This window comes from Lagenorhynchus albirostris, chromosome 1, assembly GCF_949774975.1.
Source record: "Lagenorhynchus albirostris chromosome 1, mLagAlb1.1, whole genome shotgun sequence".
NCBI lineage: Eukaryota > Metazoa > Chordata > Mammalia > Artiodactyla > Delphinidae > Lagenorhynchus > Lagenorhynchus albirostris.
The window spans coordinates 167,147,414-167,159,818 of NC_083095.1; the positions used below are offsets into that span (position 1 = coordinate 167,147,414).

The following is a 12,405-nucleotide window of genomic DNA, read 5'->3' on the forward strand; positions in this document are numbered from 1 at the left end:
CAAACATGAAAGAGTATTAAGTAGAAAGTAGAATGTTAAAATTAATGATTCCTAACACTTTTTATAGCATATACTTAGAAATATGTTTCCGTCATCTTCTTGAATACTGTACCCATACTTTAAAGGTGCACACACATCCTGTACCACTCCCTATTCTAGGGCAAACTAGGATTATCAAAGTTTTCATTTCACTAAGAGCACAGGCATGGTGAGATTCACGACTATGGCCCAACATTATCAGCCACAGTATGATTGGGAGGGTCATAGAACTGTTCTCAGAATGAGTGTACCATCAAGAGTTTTCTATGCTTTGTATCTGGCCAGTCGTGTCCTCTTAAAACCAAGTCTCAGCTCCTCCCTGCCAATTACTCAGGTCAGTGTCTTTCTTTGACTAAGGCAGAAATGTTTTTAACAAGAGATTTGAAACACAGGTCCTGACTTACAACACGACTGCTTCAAAATATGGCAGGAAATCTGTGACCGTAGTGTTCCAGAACTTCAGGTGTAGGTCAACTGTATGATCAATCCACTTTACCATATTCTGAACAAGACCATTCTTCAGCCTTTAAAAAAAAAAAGAAAAGAAACAGCCTTTTTATGAGGTTATCAAAATTGTCCAGAGATATTTCTGTTACTGTTTATCCTAAATCCTTTCTGGTACTGTTTAAATCAGTCCTTTTAGTTTAGTTTATTAATGCAAGCTGCACTGTGTTTTCTACTGCTTTGTTGAATAGGGAGGTATTAAAATGAGAGAGAGATTATGTCCAGTTATAAGCTAAGAAGACAGCTAAGGGGTAAGGGACCTTTATTTAACAGGATAGAGATTGATACCTTGGGAAAGCTGCTTATCAGTGTATTCTGAGTACAAGAGATAATAATTAGTGTTTCCTCATGGGAACATTCCAGATGACAATGCATTTATAGTCTAATTGAAAGCTGGTGTTTAAAATAAGTTATTCTTTGCTTTAAAGATTATCTTTTAATCTTACTAAAAATAATTTAAATTAATTGAGCACTTTTTCCTCTACTGCTGCATTTCTGAATTAAGTGATGCTATTCAGCAAACAGTCTGCATTTTCAAGTCTTTAAATTGCCAGTGGTCTAGCCACTTTTCTTCCCAAAAGTCCATTAAAAAAAAAAAAAGGCTGTGCAACTAAGAAAGTTTTGGAGTTCTCGTGTGTGTGTATTTAGATAAAACAAATTCCTATTTGGGGGGTATTTTAAGCCTATCTAAGAAGAGAGGGATTTGCTTGATCTCTACCCTATGAAGATTCAAAAGAACAGAGCAAACTGAAATTGATCTTTGTTCTGTTCTTCACATATGTAAATGCTTGAAAAAAAGATCTATTTGGCTCTTGATTTTTTTAATTAATTTATTTCTTTTGCTTTTATCGTTTCAGATAATTGGGGGGAAAGCCGAACAAGAGTCATCAGATAAACTAGAGACCTCTAATCTGGTGCTTTCTAGCATTGGAAGCACCCAAACTAATGGATCTTCTATTCCTGCTGAAGATAAAACTTTTGAGCCACTTGATGGCACACAGGTGACTTCTTATAATGATACCGTCACACAGTCCACATTCGCCAGGACTTACGATGGGATCAGCAATCCGTCAATGATTTTTCAAAAGTCTATGTACAGCACCCTTGAAAGCAAAGTTGATGTTTTTCATGCAAAAATGCAAACAAAAACAGGTGCTTTGCAGGGCCTTATCCAGCACAGCAGCTCTATAAACAAAGAATGTCAGTCATCGTTGGAAGGGGAGGATGATACGGAGTATGTAGTGATTAATCTGGAACCAGTTACATTCACTTTTGAAAAAAATGCCTATGCACCAATACAGACAGAAGTTGTAAACAGAGCTGATAAACCTACAACCTTTAATGTGGAGTTGATTAAACAAGTATCACCTGCTACAAGCCTTAGACATCCTGTGTCCGCATTTGAAAAGGCACAGACACAGGGTCTTAGGGACGTTCCCTCTCTGGCAGTGTCAGGACAACAAGGCGCTAAGTACCTTTGTGCCTCCTCAGTGAGTAGAGAGATACTTGCTAAAGAAATGTGTTCATTACAGAAAGGACAGGCTGTTGCAGGCTCACCATCGCCGTCTGATAATTCCCTTGTAACAGAGGCATTATCACTAGTTAAAAGTTCTAGTTATTTGTTACCCAGAGAAGAAATGAAGCTCTCTCAAGAATGTTTTCTGTCAGCTCAGAGTCTCTTTAGCATCTCTTCGGAAGAGACTGTAGAGTCGTCCCAGCTTGAAGAAGTAGTCTCATCGTCGGCCTCTGACCCCTTGGAAGAAAAGGATTCACTTGACTGCATCCCATCAATGAGGAATGCTTCGGATGGCTCTTCAGAACTAAAGAATGACAAGAGTGGTCTAAACAGTGAAAATATGAGTTTTGAAACATTTAATTCTGCATTTACCAAACAAACCAGCCTATCTGTGACTAGAGAGGAAGTCAGCCTCGAGTTATCAGAGGAGGATTCTGACCTTGACCTCACTCTCACCATATCACCGCCCACAAGTCCCTGGGAAGAAGCATCCACTGGTGAAATGGAGCAGCAGCAGGAGGCCACGTTACCCTGCTTAGAGCTTCAGGAGACAGTGGAAGAAATAATTGAGCCTGAAGAGGTGCCTGATGTGAACTCTGCTGATCACACGTCAATGAAACCACGAGAAAGTGAGAGAAAAGGCGATAACTTACAGACAGTGGCTTTCATACTTTCGAAAGAAACCTGTGCCCTTGAGGTTGCAGAGGAAGTTCATGCTGGTTCAGACTTCTCCTTCAGTTCTTTAATTGAAGAAGTGTCACCAGCTTCTAGCCCTGACTGCCAGGTACCAGGTGAAGAAGCACAACCAGCTTGGGCTGTATCTCCAAGTAGTTTTAAACTCTGTGATGCACCCTGTAAGAAAACTGACAGATCCTCCCAGGTTGAAACAGTAGATTTGGCCATAACAGAAAAAGAAAATTCTTTTGTTGGTCCCACCCATCCAGTGGGACAAGATAACTTAACTCAGATACAGCAAATGCAGCTTTCTGCTGAAATGCCTCTAATACTAAAAAATCACCCAGGAAGAAAAGATAGATTTTTAACCCTTCCTGGTGAAGTCACTGAGGAAATTGTCCCAAGTGAGTGTGGTGAGGGTTACTCTTTCTCAGATAAGGTGCCACACCATGATGCAGAGTTAAACCAGCCTGCCTCAGCTGCCACATGCAGAGATTCTCTAGAAAACCTGGTAACGTCAAGAAATCCACTGCAACCAATGAGTGTAGAGAACAGAAATCCCCACCTAAGTCATCTTGTGGATACCAGTGAGCCTCCGTTTAGCCCTCAGAAGATCCTTGAAAATAAGTCTTTTGCTGACACGTTTGTTTCTACAACCACACCAAGTGGTGTGAATGTGTCATTAAAACAGCAGACCAGCTCTAAGAGCCTTAAGGAAAATGACTCGAGCAGTGATGTGAAAACAAACGAACTCTGTTACATCCTGGTTAAGTCCTTGTGCCTTGACCCAGTTGCTGGAGCTGAGGCTGTGCAGGCCCGCGGGTACCTGGAGCTCCCCAAGCCCACCCTCTTCTCGGGAGGGGCCACCCTAACCCACAGGGCAGGACCCAGCGATGCAGAGATGGAGTTTGAAACACAGGAGATGATCGTCAGAATGGCCAGTCTGCTGAAGAATAATGAAACTGGAGCTGAGTTATGTGAAACAGCTATAGATCTAGGAGGTGTCGGCTCTCAGCTGCACACCACCTCTTCAGAAGACAGACACAAACCGGCCCACATGCTGCAAGATGAGTCACCGTGTGCAGCAAGAGCTCTGCTGAATGGTGGGCTTTTCCCTGTCTGTTCTTACCAGAATACAGCAGCAACCGGTGAAACTATCGATACAGAGCCTTCTTCCTTTGTTCCCAAATCTTGTGCCCCTCTTGTTTGTGGGGTCTTTGAAGAGCAGGTGGAAGATAAGAGTGCTGATGAGGGGCTGAGGGCTGAGTGGGGCTCTGTGACCCGAGATGGAGGCCTGGATGTCACTGTGAACTCTGACATCCATTATGAACCACTTTCTGGAGACTCGGATCAAGACTCTTTTGGTGAGTGTGGAAACCCCAGATTAGATACGGAAGAGTCCTGTACTTTGCGATATAGTCACACCGAGAAAAAACAACGTACTTCCAAAGATGGTTTTGACTCTTTCCTGAACCTAAACAACAGTGATAATGACGACTGGGGCTACTCGAGCCAGGTTCCAGGGCTGGAGACGGGCATTTCTCCCAGAAGCTGGCCCATGGGATTAAAGAAGGAAGATAAGTGTGTGCCCTCTTACATCCAAATCCGAGATCTCCGTGGGATCCCCAGGACCTACACTAACTTCACTGTCACTAAAGACCTAAGAGACACTACGAGAACCCTGCATAGCCTGTGCGGGCACCCCGGCATCACGGCCAAGGGCGGCTTGCTCAGCTCTTGGACAGACACTTGGCAGGTGGCAGACGACCTCACCCAGAACACTTTAGATCTGGAGTATCTGCGTTTTGCACATAAACTAAAACAAATTGTGAAGACGGGAGTTGCTCCATGTTCCGCCCCTTCCACCGCCGTCTTTCCTAAGGAGCCCCCTCTCCAGGGCGCCATGGGGGCTTTCCCTGCGACAAAAGTGCCCGAGGCCCCAGGGCTGCCTCCTTCCTCCCGCAGCAGGAGTCCCCTCATGGTGACAGTCGTGCACTCAGACCCCAGACACCAGGGTCAGCAGGCGAGAAGGCAGACACCCAGCTGTGTGGGCCGTTCCTCCTCCTCCTGGAAGGAGAGGTGTGGCCACGATAGAAATCATCTCCCAAACTCTGAACGAAATTCGACTGTTTCATACCACCTCAACAAACTGAAATATAACAGTACATTGAAAGAGTCCCGGAATGACATTTCCCTCATTCTCAACGAATACGCCGAATTCAACAAGGTGATGAACAGCCACCCGGTCATCTTCCAGGAGAAAGAGCCACATGCTGCTTCTGGAGAAGCCAAACCCCGAGAGCTGTGTCCCTCCATCCCTCGGTCAGCCTCCTACGATGACATGGTTGCAGACCTGTGCACCAGTCTGCACGTGAAACTGGAGAGGGTTGTGAAGGAGGCTTGTACCAGGACCTTCCTCTTCCACCTCGTGGAGACAGAGGACAAGTCGTTCTTTGTAAGAACAAAGGTAAAGTGCCAGATTTTTCTTAACAGTTCACATTATTTTGATTGCTGTCTACGTTTTTTGTAAGTAATACAGGATTCTCAGCTTCAGAAAGAAGCCATTGATATGAAGTGGTGTTTCAGCTTCTCAGCTCAGTCTTTCCCTGCAGACTAAAGGTTTGGCCACAGGGATCTGCCGTTGTACTATATTTGAAGATTTGTATGATTACCCAGGATTAGTGCAGTGAGTTCTTTTCATAAAACAGTACCAGTGGAGGCATATTCAATTGTACACACACACACAGGCCAAAGGTAAGATTCACCTTTAAAAAAAAAACTTACCTGTGTACCTCCATTAGTGTGGAGAGTGAGGGGGATCCAGGGTCCTTCTCAGGTGTGCGTGTTGGAGCCCCGCGTGCGCAGGTGAGGGGAACGTTGCCTCTCCTGATCCTCACGGTCTAACGGGACGTGAGAAACATGGTAAAGATAACTGTGCAGCTGTGGCAGGTGTGGCGGGGCAGGTGCGAAGATGTCATTCTGAGGGTGGCAGACCTGGTCAGGGGCCCAGGGACGTTATCCTTCAGGAGAGGACGCCGGCCTCTCACCAAGTGTGGGCGGGTAGACCAGTAAGAGTTCGGGTCCCGATGCCCGATGAGATTTGTTTCAGGTCCACGCGTGTCTGCCCTCGTGCTAAGTCTTGGGTTAAGTCAGGGTGGCTGCCCCGGGATGACGTGTCCCAGGAGACCCCTGCCAGCGCCAAGCTGCTGAGGAGCACAGAGTGCCTGCAGATGTTTGCAACGTCTGGGCTGAGTGACGAGCGTGACGGTCGCCATGACGGGTGCGCGGCGTGTAGATGCCAGGGCCGCTGCGGAGGAGCGAAAGGCCCCAGACCGCGCCTTGCGCCTCCTGGCAGGTCCTGCCCCGCATCGGTCAGTGTGGACGTCGCAGTCATCAGGCACCTGCGGGCCGAGGCTCAGCGCTGCCCCAGGGGGAAGCACGGGGCCTGAGGAGGCTTCCGGAAGGGTGGGGGGCGGTCGGGGGTACGGCGATCACCGTCAGGGGTAAAAGGGCCACGTGGACGTCACGCGGGGGCACTTGGGCTCTCCTGAGGTACCTGCAGGGCACCGAGAAATGTTTCTGAAAGATGAGGAGCAGCACGTTTGCACTTGACAGAGTGGTCCCTCCACTACAGCACGGAGAGTGGATTAGAAAAGCGAGGCAACCGGCCTCAACGCGAGGCTTCCCCGTGTCGCCCGAGTCAGCAGTACGTTCTCCTGTGAGGCGGCTGATGGCTCCTGTTTTGTATCATTTAATATGATTTTTAGTTTTTTCCAAATTTGTGGAATCAAGGATCCTTTTGTTGTCCAACATTCTTCACAAATGGCTGCCATATCTGGTCTGCCCTCCGCCCGCCCCCCTCCCCATTGTCTTTGTTGCAATTTCTGACAATTTTGGTAAGATTTTAGTTGAAAAAATAAAGCATTAAGTGGCCTTCAGTCTTTGGAAGGTGATTAGCCTCCAAAAGTAACCTGGAAATTATTTATTTTAACCTTGAATTAAAGTTGATTTTCTCTGGCTGAGTAGATACACCACACCCTGACCTGCGCTGAAATAAGTCAGGGATCGACTGAGTTAGCACCATGGCCATGTCCTTGTTTTACCACATTGAGCAAAATACTTGATTTCTTTTTGCTTCCATCTCAAAAGCAACAATGCACTATCTTAGTTCTCATGTCTTTTACAGAGCACAGGTGACGCTGGTTTTCATACGGGAGCAGTCACAGTGATGTTTATCGAAGTAACACTTCTAGATAACATGCTTGTTTCGGTAGTGACTGTATCATTTCATGGTACTTCTAGATAACATGCTTGTTTCGGTAGTGACTGTATCATTTCATGGTAATATTTTATCACGTGGCCACTATTTACAACAGAAAATAACAAATTGTTTGCACCTTTAAAACAACTTCTAGTGAGAAAGTGGACATAGTATAAAGTACATTTGAGAATAAAGTGTGATCAAGAGCAAAGTGTTTTTAAAAAGCTCAGAAAGCTATGGTGGAGAATCCGTCTGTCCTGGAGCATTCACCAGTGATGGGGTATCAGGTCCTGTTTACTCATAAGGTGATTCAGGGTGTTGACAGGATGGCCCAGAATTCCACAGGAGCTGATGAAAATGTTGAACCTATCAGAAAATGTATTAATTCAAACCGTTCATTAGTAAAATAGGTGAGGATTTATAAGGATTTATATTTAGATATTTTAAGGAGCTCTTTGTTAAAAGATATCTTGTCTGTAGGAATGTCTTTGAAAATACATCACCATACTTTTCTCATTTTATTTTTAAATTTTTATTGGAGTATAGTTGATTCACTATGTTGTGTTAGCATTGCCATACATTTTGAGTGAAAACTTGAAGTCAAAATTTGAGTTGTCTTGAGATCTGGCGGGGAGACTGACCAAAGTAACACCTTATTTTAGAAAGGAAATAACAAGTGATGGTCCGTGTTTTTGGTAAACCTCCAGAATCCTTCAGACAGAAACAATGTCAAAATCACAAAGGAGGACAAGGTTAAGGAACTTCTTTAACTACACGAACTTATCCTCCCAATGAGGCTTATTGCAGAACTGCTCTGTGGAACACAGCCGCGCCCCATAACCAGGCACAGTGTAACACCCGGCTCCTGCCACTCTTCAAAGCCTGGGTCCAAGCCACTGCCAGCTTCCAGAATCCGTCCTTGTTATCGATACTCAAAGTAATGCATAGGCATCATAAGTATTGTCAAAAGTCGTAGAAACATTTTGACTGGAGATGGCATTTTTAAAGTAAATATCTGCCTTCCCAAGGTAACTCCTTTGAATAGGGTGAGGTTCATGTATGTATATTAGTCTGAGGTTTCAGAAGAATCCACTTTTGATACTTTATGAACATGAAAGATTCATTATAAAGTGCTTTGCCTTTGAAATAAATTTCTAAATCCAGTTGTCAGTGATACCCAGGAGTCATTTTATATGTGAAAGCTGACATCTGGTAATAAGATAAACTGCCATTTATGTTGCCTTATTAGAACGTAATTTAGTAAACAGGATGTGGTCTTTGATATTTTTAGTAAACTGTAAAAGTAGTTCTGTGCAAGTATCCTTTTTTAAATCATGTCTATTTGTAAATCTTTCAGCATATTCTAAGGAAAGGAGGCTACACAGAAATTGAACCTCAGCATTTCTGTCAAGCATTTTACAGGGAGAAGGATATGCTCATAGTCATCATCAGAAATGAAGATATATCATCACATTTGCATCAGGTAGGTTTGGAAGTAACTTTCTTACGGAGAAATGTATTCTGGGCATTTTATGTTATTCTATAATTATCAGGCTCATCACTGCCTTTTTATTTAGGGAAGAAGTTAAAGCACAATACCATTTGTACTACTGATACTAACGTTGTAATTTACCAAGGTATTTATAAGGCAAATTATGTCTCAGAGTTAAGAACATTTTCATAGTAACTAAGGGAGAACTTCGATGAAGAGAGACTGGTAAAATTTTCTCACCTGAAATATAAATCTACATTTGTTGATGTCTAACAGTAATAAATCTTGCTTTAAAAGGACTTTTGAAAATTTTCTTAACTCTTTGTTACCATATTTACCTATCAGTTAAATAAAAGTAATTGCTTGTCCCAAAAAGCTCTGACATCGAGGCTCAGCCTGGGCTTATGGTCCTGCGTCAGGAGGCAGGAACTGAACCCACAGCATGGACGCCACGTGAAGTGGGAGACTAGGGTGGTGGTGAGCTTGCCACCTGCCTGATTACAGGTCCCAAACCTCAGGTGTTCTCCCCTCATTCCGTCTTCCACCTTTGGAGTTGAGAGACCACTTTGTAACCAATCTTAATGAGTTTGCAGCATTGCTGATGGAGTTAAAATTCCTTATTAACTGACAGAATTACCAGTCAGTCATCAAGGTTAAAGATATTTCCAGCTGTTCCTGAGTTTGGACACCCTTGGATAGAAATGACAAAAGTGACCCAATGAACCTGTCTTCACCGGGGTACCTTTTTATGTTTCAGATTCCTTCTCTGCTGAAGCTGAAGCACCTTCCCAGTGTCATCTTTGCCGGAATCGACAGCCCTGAAGACGTCCTCAGTTACACCTACCAAGAGCTGTTCCAGACAGGAGGCTTTGTGGTGTCAGATGACAGAATACTAGAAACTTTAACATTAGGTTTGTCTCTCATTTTCCTTTCATATCTAGTCAAATCAATTTCTCCTTGCCCAGTGATTCAAATATTATTTCATCAAAAAGAAATCAGCATTAACTCAATATGTCACCGTCTGTTGAGGGCTTAATTTCTGTCATATGCTGTGCTAAATAAGCACTTTGCTCTTCACCTCTTTTGTATTAAAACCTCTCAGTAATGTGGCTAAACTACTCATACACATTTGAGAGTTTGTTATATTCAATTCTTCCCTTTGCCAAATCAAATCAGCTACATATTGGTTTAGAATCAGCCCTCTTTCCTCCGTTTCTGTTGCCATCACCCCTACCATTTTGTCGGTATCATGGAAATCTAAAAAAGGCTACTGGAAGTCTTCTCAGTCATCTCCTTAAACACTCATATATAAATAGTTTCTCTCGGGGCAATGAATTTGACGTCAAAGAATGTTAGAGCACAGGGCAGACACTTTATGTACAATCAAAACCTGCCCAGCTCTGATAGCACATTAGAAGTAAACATGGATACCACTTCTCCATTGAAGAGGAGGAGGACGTACCTTAACAAGCATGAATGTTGCATAGAAAGTGGAGTTGAAAATATTTGTAGATTCTGTATTTAGAAGCCTAGACCTATCTTATCTCTGTTGCAACAGGACCCCACTTTCGTTCCATCCATAGATTTATATACACTCAGAGCTTTTAACTGCTAATGACTGCAGTGCTCTTCTCTCCTGCTAGTGTGAGAAGGTGGGGCTGGGTTGAGGGACCACGGGTTAAAGTGCGGCACAGCATCCTTCCTGCCCAGCTACAGGAGTGGCAGTGATGGTCAACACTCAAACATGGGGCCTTATTCTCACAAATCATCATCCCTGGGCTTTGACTAGACAAGCCAAAAATCCTAAAATACATCTTGTCTTGTCAAACTTGTTCATTCTGTAGTACAACTGAAGGAAATTATCAGAATCCTGGAGAAACTAAATGAAAATGGAAGATGGAAGTGGTTGCTTCACTACAGGGAAACTAAAAAGCTAAAAGAAGATGTGAGGTGAGACCTTTATGGAATTTGAGGCCTGGGTGTGGGGGAGGGTGGAGACACCTGGGTTCACCCAGAAAGGCTCCCTGAGCTCTGGACCAGTGTCATCCACGTGTTGCCACAAGGTCACTTTGTAAGAACATAAATCGTCTATGTCACTGAAGGCAGTGTTTAGGTCTGTGGACTGTTTTTCGGGTTTTGTTTTTATAGCAAGGCTTTCAGTGCAGGAAGCTGTGTTGTGACCATAATCCAGGGTCTGAGTTGCCTTCTCCAGACCAACAGTGACCAAGTCAGACACACACAGGAATCCTAAAATGTAAAAAAAATAAATTCACCTATGGGTTTTTGTACATTTATTGGTAAATTAGGTTGCTCCAGTTACAAGGACAGAAAAATTGAGACCAGCATGTAGCCTTAATTTAACTCTTAAATAATAGACTAGAAACAGGCAGACTCCCTTAAATGAAGAGACTTGGGGCCTGCGGGAGGCCCTTCCGTATCAAAGATGGGCCTGCAGGTTGTAATGAGAGGGGAAAAGGAGTGTGGGAATGCAGAGGTGGACTGGGGGAATCTATAGATGGGACAGGTCATCTGTCACAGGACTGTCATTAGAACAGTCCTGTGACAGATGACCTGTCCCATCTCTAATAAGTTCACACATAGGAAGTAGACAGTACAAACCCACTTTAATGATGTGGAAGTTGAGGCACAGAGGATGCCAGACCTGACCCAGGCAGACAAGGAGGAAGTCAGGAAGCTGGGCTTTGACCCGGAATGTTCGTCTCCAACCTGACAGTTACCTTCTGTTTGACCGCACTGCTTTCTCCGGAGGAAGACAACTGAAATTGTGGATGTGCACGGGATCTCGAAAGATGGCCGAGAATAGCAGTTGGGGAAAGGCTTGCACTTAGGAGAGGAACTTGTACAGGAGGAAAAGAGGGAGCGGAACCGAGAGCTGAGACTGTCAGGGAGGAAGGGCTCCAAGGGGCCCTCACAGGGCTTAGTTAACACAGCACTTCAGAGGGAAGGTTCAACTTCAGGAGTAAGTACAGAAGCAGATGAAAGCTGAGGTGGCAGAGCACACCTGTTAAGATCGGTCAGTGTAAATTAATTCAGCATGCATAGGACTTTGCGTAAACAGAGACACTTATGTCACTGGAATCTCTTCACATCAGGCCAGTCTCGAATAGTGAGAACTTTTCAGAAAACTTATCATATCCTTTTGCCCTTGGAGGCGGGGAGAATTTGTCCAAAACTAAAACAAAACAGAACAAAAACCATGCGTGGTTATGAGTAGCTACAAAACCATCCTCTAATTCATCTCTAGGCAGATACAGGACTAAATAGATACATAATTTTTTAAATATGCAAAATAATGCCACACATAGCATAAAATAGTAACTAGAAGCATATAAAAAATTTCTATTCACAGTGATAAACTATGTACAGTATGATGCCAGGCATATAAATTTACACACATGAAGGATAAAACCTGGAAGGAAATTCATCATGATGCAGTTCATGGTGTGACTAGAGCTATGGGAATACGCAGGCTTTGGGTTTTCTCCAGCAAGCAGGAGCGAGGGTGTGAGTACTGGAGGGGCTGCAGGATGGAACACTTTCCTCTAAAAGGAAGAATAAAAGGTAGAAACAAGATTTAAAGTGAGGTGAGAAAATTCTAGCTGTTAGATGATCTTAATGAAGTTGGTGACTATCTAACCAAAAAGAAGTAGAGTGGTTTTGGAGAGCCAAAGCACGGGAAGCACTGCTGTATGAGTCAGGATGCAGGAAGGGGCCCGCTGGGAATGAGTGGGAGGCTTGCCAGCCACATGGCTGGAAGCAGTGTTCGATGGCCATGTGCTGTCCTTCCTGACGGGACGAGGAGTAAGTACACTCGGAATGTTTTGAGGGAATTCGACAGGACGGTGACGTCTGGGAAGCCAAGTGTGTCGTACAGAAGAACAAAGAAGGGAAAAGGAG

At 44.0% G+C, this 12,405-nt stretch overlaps 1 protein-coding gene across 1 annotated transcript in view; it reads left to right on the plus strand.

Moving 5' to 3' along the window:
- Positions 1 to 12,405, plus strand: part of TASOR2 (transcription activation suppressor family member 2) — a 67,130-nt gene that overhangs the window by 52,782 nt on the left and 1,943 nt on the right. The window contains exons 21-24 of the mRNA XM_060159610.1: positions 1,401 to 5,201; positions 8,353 to 8,478; positions 9,245 to 9,398; positions 10,332 to 10,437. Coding sequence (XP_060015593.1) covers positions 1,401 to 5,201; positions 8,353 to 8,478; positions 9,245 to 9,398; positions 10,332 to 10,437 — 4,187 coding nt within the window. The remainder of the gene's footprint in view (positions 1 to 1,400; positions 5,202 to 8,352; positions 8,479 to 9,244; positions 9,399 to 10,331; positions 10,438 to 12,405) is intronic.